Source organism: Odocoileus virginianus, chromosome 31 (genome assembly GCF_023699985.2).
Source record: "Odocoileus virginianus isolate 20LAN1187 ecotype Illinois chromosome 31, Ovbor_1.2, whole genome shotgun sequence".
NCBI lineage: Eukaryota > Metazoa > Chordata > Mammalia > Artiodactyla > Cervidae > Odocoileus > Odocoileus virginianus.
The window spans coordinates 34,197,813-34,221,913 of NC_069704.1; the positions used below are offsets into that span (position 1 = coordinate 34,197,813).

Sequence of the window (24,101 nt, forward strand, 5' to 3'; positions counted from 1 at the left end):
ATGCATAAGTTACTTCAATTCTGTTTGGTAGGTGGTGGGATACAAATAGGTAAATTCTTAAAAGAAAAATATGAAAAACTGTGTTTAACATGCCCTTAATTGTTTTGTTATATTTTATTAGAAAAAAGCCGTGTTGGCATTTCATACTTCAACTCCAGCTGCCTGCAAGCATCTTTGGAAGTGTGGGGTGGAGAACCAGGCCTTTTATAAGTAAGTCACTTTTATTCATTTAATCATAGGTTTGAAAAAGCACTTTTGGGGTCCTTTATGTTTCGCAAACAGCTACATATTCATTTCTTTTAATATAGTCCTTTTTAAAATTATATTTAAGTGAGTTATAAATTTGCTGCATTGTTCAGAGTGACTCCCAACCACTGTTGGCCTGACCATGTCTTGAACTTTATACTGGGTGTTTCCTAATTGCTGTGGGCTTTTTGCAGGGGATGGGGCATTGTTGTTTCCATTCAACATGTCACAGGATCTGTTTTTGGTTGGTGCCCCCCTTAGAAGCAGACCTTGGGAAGAGCTTAGTGCAAATGGGGTGTGGTTACTGAATGTACCAGTAGGGGAGCAGAGGAGGGAGAGGGGAAGCAAGAAATATAGGGCATGCTATTGAGTAGTCATTTCTCCCACTGACCGGCAAAGAGGTTGGTCTGTTTATCTACCAATTCCCCATTCATTTTAGTTTAGGGACACTTACAAGGGTAGAGTTAATACTCTCTAGCACTTCTGACTTACTCTGAGCTTGGGTTGTACGTGCTCTCAACAACAGAAGAAGAAACCTTAGGCAGAGAGTCACACATATTCCTGGTAAGAAGGCTTCAGTGTTTAGAGATGAGAGCCAAACGTTTGTAGGTAGAATGCCATCAGGGTCTTCTAGGATCGTAGAAAGTCAGTGCTGCATAGAACTTTAGAAATCATCCATAAAGTTCTCAGGTTTCAAAAGAGGTTCAAATTTAGGATTTTTCCATAAGTTCTAGCTTCTCCTCTTTGAGATCGTTACTGATTGGAAGAGCAGTGGTGATGGATGCATCAGGAGCCTAGCGAGCGCTGCCTGGGGTGTCAGCACCACTCACCCCTGGAGTTCATCCAGGTGGATTTTGTCTCACTCTGCCACCCTGCCCCCCAAACACTGAAATAGTCTTACCTATTTGACTCACCTGAAACTGCTGACTCTCTGATCATCCTGGGCTTTGGCTTACAAGGGCCTTCAGGAGAATGAAGGCTGAAACAGTGTTTTTTCAAACCCCTTTTAGGCCACAGAACTCTTTTCCTTACACAGAAAGTGTAGACAAAGCCTATGTAAAAAAAGATAAAAATAGAGAAGCTGTGCTGTTGGTGGGGACCAAAGTTGGGACTGGGGACTAGAGACCCTTGACTCATTGCTCACTACTCCGCAGGAGGTTGGGTGACCAGTTGTCTGAGTTTGCCCATGACTTTCCCAGGTTTGGAATGAGAACTCTCAAGTCCTGGGCAGATGCTGTCAGGAGCATAATTTGAAAACACTTGGATGAGATGATTCACAAAATGCTGTGCTTCTAGGAACGATGATGCATATCAATAAGACATCAAGGCATCTGTGAGTCTCCTGCAGTGTTTGAAGACTGGTAAATAAAGAATAGCTGATAACCTCTGAAAACTCAGCATGTCTAGACCACTCCATTCACATGACAGCAGAGAGAAGGAGAGGCAGACAGTCTGGGGTGCTCTTAGTCTTAGTTGGAGCCTACACATTTTTGTTTTTGTTTTTAATCATTTAAAAAAATTGAGATAATACTCACATACTATAAAATCAACTGCTTTAATGTGTAAGTTCACTGGTTTTAGTATAATTCACCAATTTATACAACCACCACCACAATCCAATTATTCAGGACATTGAATAGTTTTTGCACATGTATTGTTTTATCATGAGTGAGAGAGTCAGTTGGCATATGGAGTAAAATAAATGTAAAAACAGAATTGAAAAGAGGGGAGAGAAGGGGGAAAACCCACAATCAAAGGCATCCATTTGGGGCACTTGGAGTATGCTTATTATCTGGCAGCTAACAAAGTAGTCTGACAATTCTGTCACTGAATGGGCCAAGTAGGCATATCAAAGAAATCACTTCCAGTCATCTGTAGAAGCTTCAGAAGACCCGAGGAGTGTAACTGTGAGAACAGGTGGCACCATACAGAATTGACTGAGTCCTTGCGTCAACACCTCTGCTCTGGTTGGGCTAGGCTACCCCACCTCTCCCATTAGGACTTCTAATCCCTAATATTTATCCTGACCTGAGATTTGCCCAAACATTGTGTTCCACCATTACCCCACAATTATCCCTGTTCCTTAAGAAAGAGGAAAGATAGCTTATCCTGACCCAGCAGTGTGACCTTGAACCAGTGGCTGGCCACATCTGGCTCATCTGTTGAAGGGAGGGAGCTGGGACTCAGGTATGATTTGCTTGTATCACTGTGGCCTCGTGTTAAGCATAGTGGGCTTTGGAGGCCAACAGACTTGGGTTTGAATCTCGATTCTGTTGCTTACTAGTCGTGTGACCTGAAACAAAACAATGAACACTTTGAGCCTTATCTTTATTTTTCATCAGTAAAATTCAGCTGGTAATCCCTGGCCTGTAGCGTCTAGTCCCGCCAGGCACACTGGCCATCAGTAAGTGGCAGCTGCTGCTGTGGCTGGGATGACTCCCTGCTCCGTGAATGGGAATGTCTTCTGAGTGCCAGCTGGTTGCAGAACCCACTCCCTTTGCTTCTGAAGGGCTCTGGCTCTCTGAAGCTCTGAACTTCCTCCACTGCCCGCTTCCTTTCCTGGCCCTGCTTCCAGCTGATCATGGTTTTGGCCTTCATGGTCTGGGCCAGCAGAGCAAGGCACTGATCTTTTTATTTTTTTTAATTGGAGTATAATTTCTTTGCAATGTTGTTAGTTTCTGCTGCACAACATGAATCAGCTATGTGTGTATGTAACACACACACACACCAACCTCTTGAGTCACCCCCTCTTGAGTCACCCCCCGTCCCACCCCTCTAGATTATTACAGAGCACCAAGCTGAGCTTTCTTCACTATGCATGCAGCAGCTTCCCACTCGCTATCTATTTTACACATGGTCATGTATTATGTTAATGCTATTCTCTCAGTTTGCCCCACTGTCTCCTTCCCCTGCTGTGGCCACAAGTCTTTTCTCTATGCCTGCATCTCTATTCCTGCCCTGCAAATAGGTTCATCAGTTCTGCTTTTCTGGATTTCATACATATGCATTAATATACGATGTTTGTTTTTCTCCTTCTGTCTTCACTCTCTGTGGCAGACTCTGGATTTATCCATGTCACAAAGCCCTGATCTTGTTTCCTGGGTTGGAAGTGGTTTGTTTCCTCCTTTGCGCTTCACCTGTCATGAGAATAGGGAGGCCCCATGGCCAAGAATTCCCCAGTATGCTTTTAACACATGAATGTACTGCTGGTTGTCAGCTGGCCCGGGGCCACCGATCAGGTTTGAGAGCCCTGGCTCTGAGATCTGCTGCCTGGGAACAGAGCCCAGAAACAGAAACTCTGACTCTCCCTCCTGCTCCATGCCCCTGGGGATCCCCAACACAGACTTAGACCGTCACCATCTGAGAGCTTCCTCTCAGATGTGTGTTTTGGGTGCTGCCACCCCCAGAGCGCCGGAATGTGCCATTTCTAGACACTGATTCCCTGAAAGCACACTAGATTTCCCTAAAGAGTTCAGTGGCTCACTGGTGGTGGTTCTGATGAATCTATCTCACACCTGCTTTAGGCTGAGACAGTGCTGGGCACTGGGACACAGTAGAAGCTCGAATGACACTCTCTGTCCCCAGCTTTGTATGGAATTGTGTGCAGGACATAAGGGTAGTCCCTAATAAATTTCTTGTCTGGGTTAGTGTGCATTTTGTCAAAGGAACAGTATGACACTTGGTCGTCAAGGACCCAGAGTATCTCCCTAAACTGACACCTTTCACACTTCAGTGAGCATGAGAGTTACCCAGAGATCCTGTTAGAATGTGGATTCTGGTTCAGTAGGTCTGGGTGGGGCCCAGGAGTCCAGATTTCTCATAAGCTCCCTGGTGATGCTGAGCTTGCAGGTGTATGGACCACACTTGAGTCATGAGGTTCGAAACCAGAGGTCCTCAGCCAGACTGCACGTTAGAGTCACCTGGGGCAACTTTTAAACAATAACAGCGTGGACCCTACCTGAGACCCAATTAATTTGAAATCTGAGTCCTCACCAAAATGTGTACATGAGTGTTTTTTTTCTCATTTATTTTTATTAGTTGGGGCTAATTACTTTTGTTCATAGCAGCATTCTTCATCATAGTTAAAACAGATGCCCATCAACTGATTAAAGGATAAAGGAAAGGGGCATATCCATACAATGGAATATTATTGAGCCATAAAATGGAGGAAGTACCTACTGATTTCTGCTACATCAGGGATGAAACTTGAAAATATGATGCTAAGGAGTGAAAGAAGGAAGGGACTTCTAATAGGTATTGGGAGGTTCTTTTGAAGGTAATGAAAATACTTTCTTATGAATCTCTAACTTTGTAAATTATACTAAAAACCACTGAAGTGTACAATCTAAAAGGATGAACATTATGTGAATTATATTTCAATAAAGCTTTTATTTTAAAAATTCAGAATCTGGGATGAAGGATATTGATGTTAGTAGTAATATACCTTTTCCAGGCAGGGTAAGCCTGCAGCCTAGGGTTGCATGCTCTAATCCTGTGATTCTCAAAGTTTGGGTCCCTGGACCAACATCAGCATTTCCGGAGAACTTCTTATAAAGGCCTGGCTCCAACTCGGACTTACTGAATCAGAACCTTGTGTTTTCAAAAGCCCACCCAGTGATCCTGATGCATTCTGAAGTATGAGGACCTGCGTGGCCAAGACATTATTTTAAAAATACAGAAAAGCCTGGGTTTGCAGCCTGGTTCCTCCAGCTTCTATGATGTGACCATTGTTAAGTGAATTTACCTTTCTGTACCTCAGTTTCTTCATGTAAGAATGTGGATTGCTTCTTCCTATGAGAGAGCTGTGAGGATGAAATAAATTAGTGTATTTAAAATGCTTTTTAAATAATAAATTAGTGCATTTACGCACATTCCTGGTGGCTCAGTGGTAAAGAATCCACCTGCAATGCAGGAAATGGGGGATTTATCCCTGGGTTGGGAAGATCCCCTGGATGAGGAAATAGCAACCCACTCCAATATTCTTGCCAGAGAATCCCATGGATAGAAGAGCCTGACAGGCCTCAGTCCATAGGGTTGCAAAGAGTTGGATGTGACTGAGCAACTGAGAATGCAATGTGCTTTGGATGGTGAATGGCGCCTAGTAGGGCTCAGTAATAACATATATTGTTATTACACTGATTACTCCAGAAGCTATAAACCATAGGGAAAAGGGAAATTGTATTGTTAGTTCTAGAGGTGGCCTTTAGAGCACCAGCCAGTGTCTCTCCAGCACCTAACCTGACCTCATCCTCAGCTCCTGTAGTAACAGGTACCAGAGGAGAAGCTGGAAGCAGGGTGAGTGGGGGCATATTCCTGCAGAGCTGTGCTGTGTGTATATCAGATGACACTGATACTCAGAGGATGCTTTGTCTGTTCCAGGCACTCTGAGTATGTATGCACATCTCACAAATGGTATCCCATTTAAAACAGACTTTCAGTGTCAGGACTGGACAGAACTCCATAACGCCACGGGAAGGGGTCTCTCGGGAGAGTGACTCTGCCCTGAAAGTTCTGGGAGTCAGGGAGAGAGTTGTGACAATAGAAAAGAGAGGAATGACGAGGCCATCATGTGAATACACAGGCGTCGCTCAGTCAGGTGCTGGGGACTGGATTTCCCTGTGAGATCAGAGATTTGAGAATAGCCAGTGCTTCTGTGCTGAGGTTTTGATGAGCAGCTGGAGATGGAAGTGGGGAGAGGGAAGACCAGAGGCTAGAGGAGAGAGAACTGCTTTGCTACTTGACTGTGCCTGCGTTGCCTACACTGGGAGGAAGGCTTGCTCTGGGCTCGTGGATGGGAGAGCCTGGGAACAGAGAGCTGGAACGGGTCAGCTAGAGCTGGAGCCTGAAGCTCTTTTGTTTGCCTTCAGAGTGTTTGACATGGTTCCCGGGTATGGCCACGGCTTAGAGAATTGGCTTTGGTAGCTCAACAGTGAGAAGGCAATGCAGAGGTTTGGAGAGTGATATCAGGGGAAGGGGAAGGAAGAGAGGGAGGGAAGGTATCATATAATGAGCAAGGAGTACTATAGGTGTTTTCAGGTCATTTTGTCTCATTTAAGGCTTCCCAGGTAGCACTAGTGGTAAAGAGCCCGCCTGCCAGTGCAGTAGACAAAAGAGACATAGGGCCAGTCCCTGGATCGGGACGATCCCCTGGAGTAGGATATGGCAACCCACTCCAGTATTCTTCCCTGGGAAAATCCCGTGGGCAGAGAGGAGCCTGGAGGGCTATAGTCCATGGGGTTGCAAAGAGTCTGACATGACTGAAGTGACTTATTTAACCCTTATTTAGCACATCTTATTTAACCCTCCTCAGAACACTATGAATTAAGTATTCTAATATCATCATTCTTTAAAAAATCTGTAAAGAAACTAAGGCTCAGAGAAGCTACATGACTTGACAAAGGTCACAGGACCAAAAGCAGGAAAGAATCCTGAGCTCCTGTGTTTTGGGGTAAAATGCCACCTGGGAGTCATTCAAGGAGAATGTGGGGACTCTGAGGTTCTCTGGTGCAAGTAGGTGGCCTTGGAATGACCTTGGAGTGTTTGATAAAAATACAGACTCCTGGGCCCCAATCTAGAGGGACTGAATGAGCCTCTCCAGTGATGGGTCCTGGGAGCTGGTACTCCAACCCTGATCTAGCATCTACTGATATACAGCCAAGGGTGGGCACAACTGCATGCGTGTCCTGTGACCCAGCCATCTTTCTCTTGCCTTCATTCATTTGCTTCCATCTCACTGTCTGTTTCCCAATTCCCAGGGGTTTTGTGGAATTCACGCTCTCAGAATAAATTCCCTTGATAAAACTTCATAAAAGATCTCAGCCCAGACATTATCAGGCATCTCCCTGGACATTTGGGAGGGTAGGGGATTGGTGGAAATGCTCTTTTTTTTTTCATTTATTTTTATTAGTTGGAGGCTAATTACTTTACAATATTGTAGTGGTTTTTGTCATACATTGACATGAATCAGCCATGGAGTTACATGTATTCCCCATCCCGATCCCCCCTCCCACCTCCCTCTCCACCCGATCCCTCTGGGTCTTCCCAGTGCACCAGGCCCGAGCACTTGTCTCATGCACCCAACCTGGGCTGGTGATCTGTTCACCCTAGATAATATACATGTTTCGATGCTGTTCTCTTGAAACATCCCACCCTCGCCTTCTCCCACAGAGTCCAAAAGTCTGTTCTATATATCTGTGTCTCTTTTTCTGTTTTGCATATAGGGTTATTGTTACCATCTTTCTAAATTCCATATATATGTGTTAGTATACTGTATTGGTCTTTATCTTTCTGGCTTACTTCACTCTGTATGATGGGCTCCAGTTTCATCCATCTCATTAGAACTGATTCAAATGAATTCTTTTTAATGGCTGAGTAATATTCCATGGTGTATATGTCCCACAGCTTCCTCATCCATTCATCTGCTGATGGGTATCTAGGTTGCTTCCATGTCCTGGCTATTATAAACAGTGCTGTGATGAACATTGGGGTGCACGTGTCTCTTTCAGATCTGGTTTCCTTGGTGTGTATGCCCAGAAGTGGGATTGCTGGGTCATATGGCAGTTCTATTTCCAGTTTTTTAAGAAATCTCCACACTGTTTTCCATAGCGGCTGTACTAGTTTGCATTCCCACCAACAGTGTAAGAGGGTTCCCTTTTCTCCACCCCTCTCCAGCATTTATTGCTTGTAGACTTTTGGATAGTAGCCATCCTGACTGGCTTGTAATGGTACCTCATTGTGGTTTTGATTTGCATTTCTCTGATAATGAGTGATGTTGAGCATCTTTTCATGTGTTTTTTAGCCACCTGTATGTAAAATGCTCTTGATAGAGTGTGTCTGAGCCAGTGAAACCACACAAATAATCATCAAGGGCACTTAGCTGTAAGAAAGAAGCCAACGTTTTTTTCACTCCTCTCATCCTGATCAGACAGCTATTCGCTGTCTTTCTCTGTGAAAGGTGCCTTCTAGCCAGTTTTCCTTGACGTACTTGGCAGGTTTGTGCAGATGCAGTGGAGCACTGGGAGACCTCCCACCAAGAGGCTGTTCTGAGGCAGTGGCCTCTGCATGGGACTTGAAAGGGCAGGAGCTGAGGCTGAACCGGCGAGAGAGCCGCCCACTGCTCCCTAGATGAGCCCCCGTCTATGGAATTGCTGTGCTAGCCACACCTCCATAAAATGGGTACAGAGTTGAGTCTGAATTTCAAAAACTGCAATTAGGACTCCTAATAAGCTTTTTTAGCAGACAACCTTGCCCTGAGCATCCTTGGGAACCTAGAACAATAACAACAAAACAGTAAAAAAGCAGAAACTGCTTTAAAAAGTTTCTCCACCTCCCACCTCTGAATACTTGGGAGCAACAACTCTGCTGAGATGGGGAGAGGCAGCTGGTGATGGGAAATGTGTCCATGCCTGTGAATCTCTGGGGCTAAGATTGGAGGTGGGGTAGCAAAGAGACCCAGGCCAGGCACATCCTCAGGGGAGGAGGCACAACGATGTTGCCTCCGGGAGGTTTGCTGAGCCATTTCTCCTCTTGAGCGCATGTGGTCTGTAGCCTGGCTTTAGCCAGCAGCCTGTCCTAGGCATCTAGACCCCTCTGCGGTGTGGCTTTCATGTGCTTTGCTTATCCTTGGGGTTCCCATGCTGTCTCCTCTGGGCCCTGCCTTGACAGGAATCCCTCTCCCTGGGCTTGCCCCCCTCTCCTGCCCATCTTGCTCCCTGGATTCATCCTCTGTAGCCAGTATTCCTCTCTCTGGGTTCAGATGGTTTGCAAAACAGTATTTTCTGTGACTTTCCATGGTCCTGAGGACAAAGACCGAATCTTTAACAAGGACAACTCAAGGTCAGGTCCTAGTAAATTAGTAGGGAGAATGTGTGAGTGAGACTGTGTAAAATAGTTGTAATGACAGCACAGGGAAATGCACATCAGATCATCAGTCCCCCCAGTGCTCAGGGTCTGGGCTTTTACCTGCTGGGCCTTCTGCCTGGAACACAGCCACCACTGGCCCTGTTAACACCTTCCCTTCCCTGCAGCTCAGCTCAGAGGTCTCTTGCTCAGACCACCTTCTGTGGCTCCCAGATCAGATCAGCACCACCTCCATACTCTCATTGCATCTTTTCCTTCATAGCGCCACTGCTTGTAATTTACCTTTGTTCTCTTCTTTGTGGGGTTTCTAGATGAATACCCACTTCCCTCTGGGCCTTACATTCCATGAACGCAAAGTCAGTGTCTTCTTTGAGCTCTGTGGTGCAGAGAACGGAAGAGACACTTGGTTAATACTGCTAAGTGATGGAACCCAGGCTTCATGGACTCGGGCGGGGCTCACTGCCCACACCGAAGCTTCCAGACGCAGCCCTCACTGTGTGATTGTCTCTACTCAGAATTCCATACAGCATATTGTTCTGTTTGTTTTTTATTAAGATTTTGTACTGATCAATAGTTTAAAATGATCCTGAACTCTGGTAGACCCATTCTTTCTAATTTGTTGGGTTTAACTGCATCAGGCTCAAGGTGACTGACGTTGAGGTGTCCTGAGGTATCATAGGAATCAAATGCCCCGTGTGTGGCCTCTGAACAGTCCATGTTCTGAGTTGTTCTTTCAGAATGGTGGTGTTTTGTTCGTATTTATGGGAAGGGCTCAGAGGTGCTGAATCAGGGCTTGGCTGGGCTTCTGTGTATCCTCGTGTATCTTAGTCATCGACCGGTGTGGTTTCTTTTAAAGGGCACTGGGTCATGGTGACTTAACCCATCTTAATACTCAGAAACCAGGGATCACTTCTATGGTGACATAGGCCCCTTGTGCCATGTCCCAGAAAATACACAGTAGGTGAGTTCTCTGTGACATGGGGAGGGACCTGTGTCACCAGGGAACTGTTTTCTGCTACAGTGCTGGCATAGCTCCAGGTAAGAAAGTCTGCCCAGCAAAAAAACTGTAATGACGCCCTCTGCCTGAGCCCACCCTCTTCCTGTCACTGCAACAGAAACTGGGAAAGAATCCCTGCTGATCATCAATATTGCCTGGTCCTTTTTGCAGATCATGACCCGGTAATAGATTATGATACCAAATGTGTGGGTCACCAACAGCATATACAATAATGAAAAGAGATCACATAGAAAAGGCCAGATTGCAACATACATGGTGAAAGAAACATTTCTTTCAGGTGTGTGTGGGGTGTGTGTGTGTGTGTGTGTGTGTGTGTGTGAGTGTGTGAGAGAGAGATAACAGTACAATGTATCTCTTTCTTGGCAGTCAGAAATATCTGATTACCACACATTACAGCATGTTCCGCTTGGACTTTTCAGCGGCATACCACCTCTGCTCTGCGTTTTCTTACAGGTATGCAAAATCCAGTCAGATCAAGACGGTGTCAAGCAGCAAGATATTTTTTAAAGGAAGTAGATTTCGATATAGGTGGGTACCCATGGTTCCACTTCAATGATGGGGTTGGGCTGGGCACAGCCTGTGATGTTGGAATATGGTATTGATACTTTAAATCAGTGCACTTTGGCCCACACCCCAGTTTGGGGGCTCTCTTTCCACTCATCTCTTATGCCTACAGGATCTCTCAAACTCTGTAGTAATATCCCCTCATGGAGGAGTAGAAGGCATGGATTCTTAGAGTTGGGTCAGACCGCTGTGAAGTTTTAAAAAAAAAAGAAAAAAGTGCACACACCCCTCCACTTCCACTCTGAACATCTGTGCACAGACACCATGTTTCTGTCTTTTTTGCAGCGGTAAAGTTGCCAAAGAAGTGGTGGAAGCCAGCTCCAAAATCCAGAGAGAACCCCCAGAGGTGCACAGGTGAGTGGGGTGGTCCCCAGGACTCTGGGAGGTTTCTGGGTGGACAGGAGGGTTTCAAGGCAGACTTCGCCAAGTCCACTAGAACAATGAAGGGAGCGAGGGCTCTAGCTGCGCGGCCCTGTGTCATTTTCAGCTCCCGTTCCAGGCACTCCCATCATCCCCCGGGTCTCACGCAGACAGGTCTGGCCGGGCTCCATTCTGAGTTACTGGCTCTGCAGGGAGTCATTGCCTGGAGTGTCACGTGAACAAGCAGGAAGCGTGTGAGGCGTGGCTGAGCTGGGCTGTCTCCTGACTGAGTCCATCATCCTGTCCTCTTAGAGATGCTCTCTGCCCTTGCTTCTGTTCATCACTGTGGCCAGTTCCCACTGGCCCAACTCCTCCTAGACTATCTCACATGAGGGGGTAGGGTGTCCATCACTCATCAGACCTTTAATTCCCCAAAGCCACTCAGAGGAATGAGGAGCTTAGTCATTATCGGGACAACGGTGTGCTTCTCTGTTAACATGGCAATATATGTAATTCTGAGGAATAATAAATATTCTCTTAACCATGCTGGACCTCTTATCACCACAGTTTACACAGATCCTCATGCATCCTAAACTTCAAGCATGCTCTGTATCTAAAGCTGGACATTCTCATCCTGATTTTCCTCCTTTTGAAGGCAAGATCATCATAAGATATATTCTTTAGGAAGTTCTCACACACTGGTGGGCACCAGTCCTTCCTTCCCCACCTTTGAACTTGGATTCTCCCTTATGCTCAGATTTTTTTCCCCAGCCTCCTCTCTCTCCAGGGTGACCCAGTGAGCTGGGTACCTCCCATCTGGTCCTTGGGGTGGTCAGGCAGGAGGAGGCCACGGTCTCTCAGAAGTGTAGCTAAGCCAGCCAGCGTGGGCACCCACACAGGGGAACAGAACTGCAGTCAGCATGAAATCTTGTGCAGATGTGTAGAGAGAATAGTTCATTCCTGGTTTGGGGTGATCCAGTGGGAAGCTTTTCATACTGTTCATGGAGTTCTCAAGGCAAGAATATCGAAGTGGTTTGCCACTGCAGGGGACCACATTTTGTGAGATAAGGAAGCCTGGAGTGCTGCAGTCCATGGGGTTGCAAAGAGTCAGACACAACTTAGTGAATGAACAACAAATGGGAAGCTGTCACATGCAAGTCTGCAAAGCAGCCTCTCCTGCTTTAAGAAGCAGGAGAAAACTGTAGAGCAAGGCAATCAGGGGCGCCCCGGCTGGGACCCCTTGGAGCAATGCCTGTGAAAGTCTTAGAGTTTACCTGTCAATAACAATGGTCATTTTTTAAAAATAGCCTTTGTGTGTGTGTGTGTGTGTGTGTGTGTGTGTGTGTGTGTGAAAAATAGCCTTTTTATAGCTCCTCCTCTGCCTCTAATTGTGGTTACTCAGTGAAGCAGAAACAAAAAAAGAAGAAATAGTAGCACATATCATTGGAATGTTTCCAGATTCTTTGGTCTAGAAAGACCTCAGGGATCACCTGGTTCAGTGTTTCTATTTTACAGATAAGGGAACTTGAGCCTTGGAGAAGTTAAATGATTCGTCAAGGGAACTTGAGCCTTGGAGAAGTTAAATGATTCGTCTAGATCATAAATACTTTGGTGGCACGAGGAAGCCTAGAACTCCAGTGTTGTGCCTCTGGGTCCTGTACTCTTTTCTCTGTGGCATCTGCTGCCTGGAAAGCCCCTGCTTTGTCCTAGAAGCTGGGGGCACAAACCTACCCCAGGGGCTCAGCTTGGGTTTTATTCTTCCAGCTTGGAAGCATGAGTGTTTGATCTTAAAAGAAATACTCGATTCTGGGGAACCCCCTTGAAGGCACAAACACAAAGTAGGAAAATGTTTCTAACTATACTTTCACAAAGACCTATTCCAAACATGCAAGGTTTACCAAAAGCCCATAGTTACTGTCTACAGATGATTAATGAGATCAGGAAAGAGGTTGGATGCATGAGACAAGTGCTCGGGGCTGGTGCACTGGGAAGACCCAGAGGGATCGGGTGGAGAGGGAAGTGGGAGGGGGGATCGGGATGGGGAATACATGTAAATCCATGGCTGATTCACGTCAATGTATGGCAAAAACCACTACAATATTGTAAAGTAATTAGCCTCCAATGAATAAAAATAAATGGGAAAAAAATAAAAGAATATTTTAAAACATTTCCCTTTTAAATTTACGTTTGCATCCTTTGTGGGAATGAAGCCTTCCTAGATCAAGGCTTCTTAAACCATAACTTGCACAGGGATCATCTAGCATTCCTGCTAAAATCAGATTCTAATTCGTGAATCTGGCATTTCTAATGTGCTCCCAGACGATGGCCATGTGGCTAGTTCATGGTCTGCACTTTTGAATAGCCCGACTCTAGATTACTGGTGGTAGAGGTGGTGGAGGGAGCAGATTCACCCTAGTGAAAAGCTTTTCCTGGAGTGGACTGAGCCACCAGAGCAGATGAGAAATGAGGCATCCATCAATTCAATTTATAGTTGTTGTTTTTTTTTTTCTTCTGGAATCTCCGAAAATCTCCCAGAATATCACTGCAGCCAAGGCCCTATAGGCCCTTTCAGCACGGATTCTCATGCTCTTCCTCGCTCCTCCACTACCCCCTCTTACATGTTTGTGAAAGGGGGCCTCTCTGGCCCTCAGTTCTTTGGCAGTATCTCTCAAACCTCTGACATCACAAGGAAGAACTTGTTTAAAGTAGTGATACAAGTACGCTCTGGGAGGACAAGGCTGTGCCTATCTTGGTTACCTCCATCTTACCCACCACTTTACACAGCGCTTGGTCAAAGTCGGAGGTCAGTAGGCATTTGTTGAATGAATGTATATGCTGGGAGTGTGGGATGACAGCTTTATCTCTAATTTTCTGAGACCTGAGATCTGTCCGTGGTGCTGCCTTGGGGACCCTCGCCCTCCCAAGAAGCAGCACTGTGGTCAGAGCCAGGGTGGCATGTGCCACTTCTAGCAGCCACTTCTTGCTCCTTCCCAGTATCTGGCTGCGTGGCAGGAAGTTGTTTCTCTGGAACAATTATCGTAGTTTCGAATTGTTGTGACATGTTTGCAGTGGCTGTCAAAAGTGAGAGTATAGTAGTGAGCTCTTTCTCTGGCAGTGCTCAAGGAGCTCTGCTCATCTAGAACAGTGATGATAAGACTTCACTTAGTTTTCTTTCCTCTCCCTTGAGATTCTCCTTTTCAAAGTATAGCCAGTTCTTGGACTTCTACTTCTGTTGATATGTGTGTGACAGACAGAAACAGATGCAGGCTGAAAACACTGTCTTGGGATTTTTCTTTTTTTCGAAAAGAGAAGATACTCAGTCTCATGTTAGCTCACTGATCTTTGCTGATGACAAGATCCTCAACTGGAACTCTGTCAGCTGGCTACTTGGTGAGAATTATCTGCCCATTCCAGGGCCCGGTGAAGTAGAGGACTGTAGCTCAGAGTTCAGATTCGGCTCCTTAAACCACCTGGGCAGAGAGCCTCCACCAAGGGATTCCCAAAAACAGCACTTGTACCTGAAATGAGCGACCAGCAAGGAGTCACGAATGCGTCTACCCTGGCTTTGTGGCTGTGGTATATGTCCTGCATAAGTCAGTGTCTCAGATCATCAGCTTGTTCATCTATACAATGAGATTCATGTGTCCCTCCCTGACTTCTAGATTTTCTTGTGGGCATTAAAATTAAGAAGTGCAATAAAAATGAGGTGGTGATATTATTGTTATCACTGCTCATCCAAAAATGGGCTGCTAGAATCTGACAGACACGTTCACATTGAAGTCTCTTCAGATGGAGCTTTTGCTCACAGGCCAGCACTTCCTTTTGTTCCAAGGAGTGGTGGCCTTAACTCCACAGACCTTGTATTTGTTGCTCGATATTATGCCATCATTTTTTGAAGCCACTCTTAGAACACACTTGCAGTTCCTGAAGGAAACTTTTCTTCTCAATAGGGTCCTTAGAGCAGTTTCACTCAGAAGCTGTTCTATGGAGAGTGCTCATGAGTAGGCTGCAAAGCAGGTCTGGCACTTTGGCAGAGTCTGCTGACGGGTGGCCTCTGAGGTGGGCCACAGCACAGACGCTCACCTGAGGGGGAACAGAAGAGCCTCTGCCACGGGGCCCTCCTGGCTGTGATTCTACAGTGTGATTTCTAGAGGAGGGGAACCTTTGTCGGTTCAGCTGGCATGCATGTTCAGAGATGGATGATTCGGAATTAGTGTGTGCAAGAAAGGAAAATGGGCTTTTCAGAGGTCAGAAAACTAGATAGTTCGCACAAAGTGCTTTGCAGAACTAAGACTGCAGTCATGAAAGCCACAGGGCCAATAGAAATCCCATGAAAATCTCAAAAAAAAAGAACCCTTCTACAATAAAAGAAGCCTTTGCTCCTGGTGATTTTAATCTCCCTCTTACTCCTCCCTTCCTTTCTTCCCCTGTGAGGAATCCCTGCTTCCCCTCCTTTTCCTGTAGACCACTGCACCTGCCAGGACTTATCAGACATTTCCTTCCCTGGGAGGTCTTTTCTGGTTCTCCCCTCAGTCACAGCAGGATCGGGTGCCCCTTTCTGCTGTCCCCCTGGACCCTTGGCCATCTCCACGGAAGCAGTCGTGGCTGTAACACACTACAGAGTCATGAAGTGAAAACAGTGGTCAAGACCAGGGCTTTAGGCGAAATGAAGTAGGATGGAAAGTAAAACAGAGTCTCACACATAGCAAGATTACTGCTGTTACAAGAAACACTTTAGCTATGTCTTTCTGTATCTGTGTGTGCATGTGTGTGTGTAGAGAGTGCATATGTGCTAAGTAGCACATGTGCTAAGTAGTAGATGCTTCAGTAGCATCTGACTCTTTGCGACCCTATGGACTGTAGCCCACCAGGCTCCTCTGTCCATGGGATTCTCCAGGCAAGAATACTGGAGTGGGTTGCCATGCCCATCTCCAGGGAATCTTCCCAACCCAGGGATCAAACCTGCATCTGTTTTGTCTTCTGCGTTGGCAGGCAGGTTCTTCATCACTAGCGCCACCTGGCCTGGTGTGTGTACAGAGAGATGATATCAAATGTATTTCTGTAATTTCTGTGAGTCTTGGTCCAAAAAGTTTGAAAATCATGGTTCTGGGGAGTAGTTTAGGATGAGGACCATGGTTTCCCAGAATGATACATACATATCAGCTGCAAAATAAAGGATTGTAGAATGAAATAATGAAGACAAGAACTCCATGGTTAAGCAAGTCCTTATAAATTTCCATTTCAACCGGTGGCAGCTTTTAACTCTAGATGCTACCAGCTTCTTCCATGTCTGGCCCTGATGCTCAACAGAACTGCCCAGGCTATTAAGGCAGTCCCATCAACTGGCCTGGAGAACACCCATGCCAGTCTGAAAGATCAACTTAATGCCAAGTTTACTTCAGTGTCAAACTGAACACCCCTTAACAAGATGGCAAGAGAGGTGCTAAAAGGCACATGAGAATGGATAGGTCAGTCTCTGCCTTAAGGTGCTTATCAAGGTGGGGCTGATTAATACACCAATAATTATAGGGCAACAAATATAACAAATGTGGTGAGTTGTGAAAGAACGGACAGTAGAGTGAGAAGAAAGGGGGAGAGGGAGTTAGTGGTGAAGGCAATCCAGGAGGGTTTCAAGAAGGAGACATTTGACATCTTTTAAGAATGGATTGGTTTTAGTTTGGATAGGAAATATGGGGATGGGAAGGGTGCTGAAACACCCACCAGAGGCACCTACCTATTGGAGGGTAGACAGTGTAAATGGGCTACCTGGCTATCCTCCAATAGTTTTGATAAGACAACCTGCACAGTTTCCTTGCCATCTGCTCCCTGTTTCAGCTACCAGCACACATGTTCTTCTTTCAAGAGGAGAAAGTGGAGCTGCATTCTGTGGCTGCTTGGTGAGGAGGTGTGAATTTGAGTGGGAATATTAAATATTGATAGTAGATGCTGGACATCCAGCAACACCAAAATAGCTCTCAGCTGTGGATGGCCTGTGCCATCTTCTGGGCAGAGTTTTTGTTTTTGTGGGTTTTGGTGGTTGTTAAAATTACATTGAGGCATGCCCTCCATTCACTTGTCTGCATATCTAGTTCGGTGATATCTTCTCTTGTGTATTTCTGTTGCCCATGTCTTTTTTCAATGCCTTGTCTTGTCACACAGCATGTCCAAGTCTGAGGGCATGTGGGGAAAGATATTTTCTTTCATGTGTTGCATTAGCACATATGGACATTAGAAGACATGTCAGGACCTTAAAGATAAAAAGGGCTGCGTGTCAGCTTTCCCACTGGCCTGATGCACTGTGTGAGTCTACAGTCAGGGGCCAGCTTGGGCAGTCAACTGAGAGGGAGCGGCCAGTGTTCCTGATGGAAACCAGTTCCCTCTGGCTTGTATCTGTTTTCAGAACAAATATTTCTCAGAGCCGCAGCTCCCACTCCTTGAACAAGCAGCTCATCATTAACATGGAGCCCCTGCAACCCCTGCTGCCTTCCCCCAGCGAGCAGGAAGAGGAACTTCCGCCAAGTGAGGGTAAGTACACTTCTTTCCAAAGGCCGGCAATTGCAGGCTTACCCCGGAGGAATGAGGGAGGCATCGATCCTGGGCACTTTGGGTAATGTGTTGGGGCGGAGGTCAAAGTGAGTCATAAACTGTGTTTTTAGTAAGTAAACTGTTCACATCTGGAAGGCTGTGTTATCCTGAGAGTTCTATCAGTTTCTCCCAGAGAGAGTTCACTGGTACAAAGCATTCCTAAAATTACATGTTGAAGAAGTAATGGTGTTAGACCAATATCCAATATGGTAGCCATTACCCACGTGTGGGCTTCCCAGGTGGTGCTAGTGGCAAAGAATCCGCCTGCCAATGCAGGAGATGCAAGAGACACAGTTTCGATCCCTGGGTCAGGAAGATCTTCTGGAGTAGGAAATGGCAACTCATTCCAGCATTCTTGCCTGGAAAGTTCCATGGACAGAGGAGCCTGGCGAGTTACAGTCCATGGGACCACAAAGTCAGATGTGACTGAGCACATGTAGCTATTTAAAACTAACTTAAGATTAATTAAAATAAAAAATTCAGCTCCTCAGCCATGTTAGCTAGGTTTCCAATCCTCAGTAGCCACATATGGCTAATGGCTACCATCTCCATCCTTCCCGAAAGTTCTATTACCATGCTCTCTGCTATAATCACAATTATATTAGTGGTTATAAAAAATTATTCATAAATATCTCTACACTAGTCATCCCCTTTCTGCCTCAGTGCTTTTACATCCCATTATTCCCTTTTCCACAGGTTCTTGTCTGACAGTTTTAATACAAGCTAAAATATAAAGGGCCCATTTCAGCCCCAAAGTTGTTACATTTGTAAATGATATAATATATGTGCTTCTAGGTTTCTTTTTTTTATTTTTAAGGGCTTTATTTACTTCAGGGAAGAATCTTACCACACTGCTTGCAGCACCCACATGGTGAGGCAAATTTCACTCTCATTAATTTCAAAGTAAATTTTTAAAAAGTCATACAAGATAACATTATTAGAACCATGAACCCAAACATAACAGGCTTGTCCTTAACTTTATGATGACATTTAAAATCTGGATACTGAGCAGTTTCAAGAGGGTGGGTCATTCTGTCCCCAAGAGATGAACTTCACCTGCAGTTTTAATTCAAGAATCCCTTCCTTAGGGGGAAATTCTTCAGCCCATAATAAGAACATGGCTTGGCATGCAAATATCCTTGGGGGAGGTCATGGCAACTGACTCATACTGAAGTGTAAGGGATTTTAGTAACTCTTTCCCTGAAAGGAATTTTCAGGGTTGAAAGCAGGACTGGGCAACTGGATGCCACAAATTACATGAGTAGAAGGAAAATGTACAAAATACAAAGGATGGTGGCCTCTGGAGACATCTTTATCCCCCTCTTGGACATAGCATGATAATAACAAGAACCATTTGTTATAATGGCCTTTATGCTCTGTCTCAACAATTAACTCTGTAAGCTCTCTGCTAAATTAATGTTCTTAGCCCAAGGGTCCCTGGATCCATGTTGCTGGTCTACATTTTTCTGTGCCTTCTCTGTCTTTGTATATTTCAAAAAGCACAATAAAAGCAGCTTTTGTTTCTGATCACCAGTGATTTCTCTGGGCTTCCTCCTATATGCCTGGAAGATTGTTTGGAGTAGAAATCACTTTTTCTGGACATCAGGATTAGTTTAAGATTGAATGAAGAAGGATGTGGCTAATGGAGAAGAGGAGGGGAGAAAAGATAACCCAAGCTTGGGACTGTGATTTTTCGTTGTCTGTAGACATGGAAGTCTAGATGGGAATAAAGGTTGGAAGAGCAGTTACCATGGGGAGTATTGAAGCCAGACTATTGATGCCATCAGAATGCCCCAGATGTAAGGGGGAGCTTGGGTAAGCTTTCCCCTGGACCCTTAATTACATTTAATTAGAAACTTCCATTTTCCTTCATTTTCTGTAGTGAAGTTCCATTGCTAAATACTAACCTTGTCATTAACAGTACAACTGTGTGGACAAGAGACAGATGCATTATGAAAAGTGAAGGTGAAGTCGTGTCCGACTCTTTGCCACCCCATGAACTGTAGCCGACTTTGCTCCTCTGTCCGTGGGATTTTCCAGGCAAGGGTACTGGAGTGGGTTTTCATTTATTAGATATTTATAGAGCTCTTTTGGACTTTTCGTGAGAGAGACCTATCAGTGTGACTTTACAGAAATCCTTTCACCAGCTGTAAAGTCACACTGATAGGTCTCTCTCATGAAAAGTCCAAAATAGCTCTGTAAATATCTAATAGAATTCTCTTTTCTAGAAGAACTTTTGCCTTATGGAGCATCTTTGTGGGTTATGAAACCAAGCAAATCATAGTAACTTCCAAGATATAGAATCAACTCAAAAGGGAAAGAAGTAGAAACAACAGTATTGTTCAATGTCCAGCAGATAGAAAGAACTCCCCAATCTAGAGAGCAAAATTGTCTTAGGTACTGTGAAATTCAAAGTTATAATTCCCCCAGGGAACATAGCTGTGTTCTTGGTACCTTACCTCTTAGTTACTACTTTAAAGTCATATCCTTCTTCCTATGTCTTGTCTTTGAGTATCAGGTAGTGGAATTTAGATATTCCATAGGGATAAGTAGATAATTTAATAGATTCAAATCTCCAATATATAAAGAGAAGAGAGGCAAGAGAATACAGCTTTCAACAAAGGTGCCTCCACCTTTGTGAGTGGGCTCTCTTTTTGGGCAGATACAATGTGATGAATTTAGTTTTATCCTTGTATTGTGATATTTTAGCACTTTTTATGTCTCAGCAAGAGCCAAATCAAGCAGCAAAGACATGCTGAGGAGCACAGCCATGAGGGCTTCCGTAGTTGCGGCCCACGGCCTTAGTTGCTCTGTGGCATGTGGGATTTTCCTGGACCAGGGATCAAACTGCTATCCCCTGCTTTGCAAGGTGGATTCTTAACCACTGGACCACCAAGGAAGTCCCGAGAGTCTGTTTTTCCTGGAACTTCAAGATTCCCAAAGATAGCTGGGGAGAACACTGTTGCCCAGATGAGCTCAGCGGTGTTCTGGGTGAGAACATGTTACCCCAGCCACTCAAAGGACAGCTGGAGGATCAGCTGTGAGGCTGGCTGTGTCTGAGTAGAGCAAAAACAAAATCAGTTCCCAGGCATCACTAAGCAACAGAAACGTTTTCAGTGTCACCCCAAAGTTGCTTGGTTACGGGATCCCAGTAGATTAGTGCTGTGGGAAGCTTGAGATGAATGGAGCAAACCATTTGAAAAGTGCCCCTTAGAGTTTATGAAAATTTCCGAAGAAGAAAAAATTCAGAGTGGGAATTTTTTTAGGTGAAAATGACATTTTCACATGCATAACGTCCCCACAGTGCAGGTAGCAAAATGCTTGCATGTTTTATTAGTAGAGTGTATTTTTCGTTAAGGAAAAAAGATTATGGTAGAGAGGGGGAATGCATTGCTGTCCACCAGAGCGATGGTACAAGTTGGCATAGTTCAACAGGCAGGAAGCCATGCTTTCATCTTCTTGATAGATACAATTAATAAGAGTAGAAAATGTTTGACACCCTCTTGCTGGCAAAACAGAAACACAGTGGAGACACCAAAATTTCCATAAAGGAGTGCCTTGCAGGTAGCAATGTAGTTGGTTTGATGGTGGCTTAAACCTGCATTTGCATATGATTGAGAAAAATATCTATATCATGGAATAGGTGGGAATTAAGTAGATGGTAAAACTACTTCTCCCAAGCCACACTTTAGCTCTGTTCCTGTGTGTGTTTGTGTGTGTAAATGCACATATATGTCATGGATGTGACTGTGTGTGGGCAGAGGGGGAAGTGGGGTGTTTTAAGGGTTATTTACAGTGTTTAGCGCTAACCATAAGTGATTTAATTTGGCACCATTCAAATTCTAAAAAATCTATATGTGACCCTGAGAAGGCATTTTGAGCAAATAAAAAAGTACAGTTCTCATCCATCAGGCATGCCATACTCGTGACCACCCCGCTCCACCCTAACACTTAAAAGGTGACCCATGGGGCCAATGCGTGTGTGCAGGTCTTTCTGTACCATACCAGGCAGAGCCTCACGTACCCTACACAGCTGTTCCAATCCCATCACTGCCGGAATGTGTAACAGCCCATGGCTGCCATGGTTACACTGCCTCCACTGAGTCTGGTCTCCTCCCTGCTTATCTGATGTGAAACTTCCTCTCCCTCTTCTGTTCCTTTATAGAGTTCCACGGCCAGGGCTGAAACAGATTTACACTTTTCTCAGTGTGTTAGTGTCTCTTTTCCCTGCCGTTTCCCACCGTGTGCTAAGTAATTTCTTCCTTTTGGCTTAGAGTATATCAGGATGTGCACTGTGAGTGATGCAACTGTCTATCAGAAATTTCTTTTACGTTTCATCGAACACCAGGAACTGTTTATAAATCCAATGGGCTCACCTTTCCCCTTATAGTTAGTGCTACCTGGTGATAGCAGACGAGTTAGCACCGGCTCTTGTCCCTGCCTTTGGGTTTTGGGTTTACTGTTTGTTTGTATTTTCTTATTATAAAACTAATTCATTGTCTTCTAGAAAATCTGGACAGTACAAAAAGGCATAAATAAGCAGAAAAAAATTACCTCCCAGATCGTCCCACCTCCTAGAGGCAATCAACGTGTTAACAGTTTTCTTCCGTATCCATTTTAATGCCATTTCAGTCATCCTGTGTGTGTAGTTTTTAAAATTCCTGCTTTGTTTGCTTAATGTTGAAAACATGAGTGCATGAAAATGTATCATAAATTGAACTATAGGTCAAACAATGAATTGGGAGCATATTTAATTCAAACGTGGACAAATGGGTTAACATCCTGAATTAGAACTCACACAACATACTGGTTTAAGCATCTTTTTGGCATTGCACAGGTTAGGACTCTCCCAAACTTTTGCATGTTATGGCCCCAGTCTCCCACTGCGAATAAGCAGAGAGCAGCCAAGCCTGCTTCCACAGGAGCTAGGAGCTTCAGCAGAGCAGAGGTCAACTTCTGGTTTTATTTATAACTGCAGAGCCAAATTTCAGAATTCCTTATCACATTTATTGAATTTGAAAAGTTTGGGTCAACAACTCCTCTAGGGTAGGAAATGCCAAGAGCAACTCAGGGGAAGAATAAACGCCTGAGCGAGCTGCAAAGCACTTTTGCAAGCTCTTCAAAGCTTCCATCTTCCCGCTTTGTGCTTTTCTTTGGTGTTTGTGTCATCTTTGGAACTTTGGTTTCTGGTATCAACTGATGAATTACATACTCCTAAGTTCATTTCCCTTGAAAGAGATCTTTGAAATTTGAAGTGTTTACATTGCTGGAAGGAAGCTAAATGTCTGGTTCCTGGTGCGATTTAAGTGTTTTTTTATCTTGCCAGGGTTTTGTATTTTTACATCATATGATGCCAACAGTGTGTGCATCATCTCAGTTCTGTAGTTGGCTAAGTCCCATAAATCGTTCATTTTAAGACATATCCTACTCCTCGGCATAAACACAGCAGGGCTGTGGATAGCTGTCCTATTTCTGCACCAATGCCTTGCAGCAGTGAGAAACACAAGCTCTGGTCTCGGCTCATCCACCTTTGGGAGCCTCATACTCTTCATCTCTAAGACAAGAAGATAGGACTTGAGCACCACTCAAATGATTCCTACCTCTAAATTCTTCAATTCTTTTGCCTAATGTCAAGGTCAAATTCCCAGACTATGGTTTGAGGTCTTTCACAATGAGAATGGGAACTTGGAGACAGGAGTATTTTTCACAGCTTTTGGAGGTTAGAAGGAGGAATGTTAAGGATGTTCTAGCCCAAGTGTTTGCAAACTGACTGGTAGCCCATGGTCTCTTTTTTTGGGGAATCTACAGATGAGAAAACCCAGAGAGAGGACACAGTTTGCCCAAAGTCGCAGAGCTAGGTACGTCTGGGGTTGGGATCAGGTTCTGATGACCAGATTCCTGGCTCCGGTGTCTTGCATGACATCAAACACATCTAAAATAGTTCGACTTCTTCTTGTGAGAACAGAACCATTAACTAGGGAACTGCATTTCATTTTCAATCATATCAAATGAATTTTCAAGAGACATCTTACCCTGTGTAAGTGTAGGGAACTTGTGTGAGTGGTAAGAAGAGCTGCTGAATACTCAAGGCAGGGTTTGAGTGTTTGGTTCAGTCACAGCCTGCCAGAACCCAGTGTCTCCTCAGAAGTGTCCAGCCCACTGGGAGCATTGCCTCCCCGGGGCCCCCATGGTGGGAAGGCTGTGGACAGAGGTGCCGACCAAACAGAATTCCTGACAGAGCCAGGCTGCAGGGCAAACAGCCTTTGTGCAGGAAGGCTGTCTCCCTCTGGGAATCATGTTCTGATTTTTAAAGCCGAATCTGTTAAATAAAGAATAGCTCACTCCAGGCCTAGTTCTAATTACTCATTGTCTTGTGCTGAGAATCTTCGTCTTATTAGTGAAAGCAATTTGGTTTGGAGCTTCTCACATCACCGCTCCCGCTCAGGTTGGCTCTTGGCTGCCACACTTA

The 24,101-nt window shown here is 44.9% G+C and overlaps 1 protein-coding gene and 1 long non-coding RNA gene across 8 annotated transcripts in view; one reads left to right on the forward strand and one right to left on the reverse strand.

The window, feature by feature from the left end:
- Window positions 1-24,101, forward strand: part of FRMD3 (FERM domain containing 3) — a 329,624-nt gene that overhangs the window by 244,015 nt on the left and 61,508 nt on the right. For 6 of the 7 annotated variants that reach the window (XM_070459579.1, XM_070459583.1, XM_070459581.1 and 3 more), the window contains 4 exons: window positions 122-210; window positions 10,577-10,651; window positions 10,973-11,041; window positions 17,448-17,572. In XM_070459579.1, the coding sequence (XP_070315680.1) occupies window positions 122-210; window positions 10,577-10,651; window positions 10,973-11,041; window positions 17,448-17,572 (358 nt within the window). The remainder of the gene's footprint in view (window positions 1-121; window positions 211-10,576; window positions 10,652-10,972; window positions 11,042-17,447; window positions 17,573-24,101) is intronic. The other variant, XM_070459580.1, reaches the window with a different exon arrangement.
- LOC139032449 (uncharacterized) overlaps window positions 7,288-24,101 on the reverse strand; it is a 118,932-nt gene continuing 102,118 nt past the window's right edge. Inside the window, exon 5 of the long non-coding RNA XR_011484997.1 lies at window positions 7,288-9,481. This is a non-coding gene — a long non-coding RNA (uncharacterized lncRNA). The remainder of the gene's footprint in view (window positions 9,482-24,101) is intronic.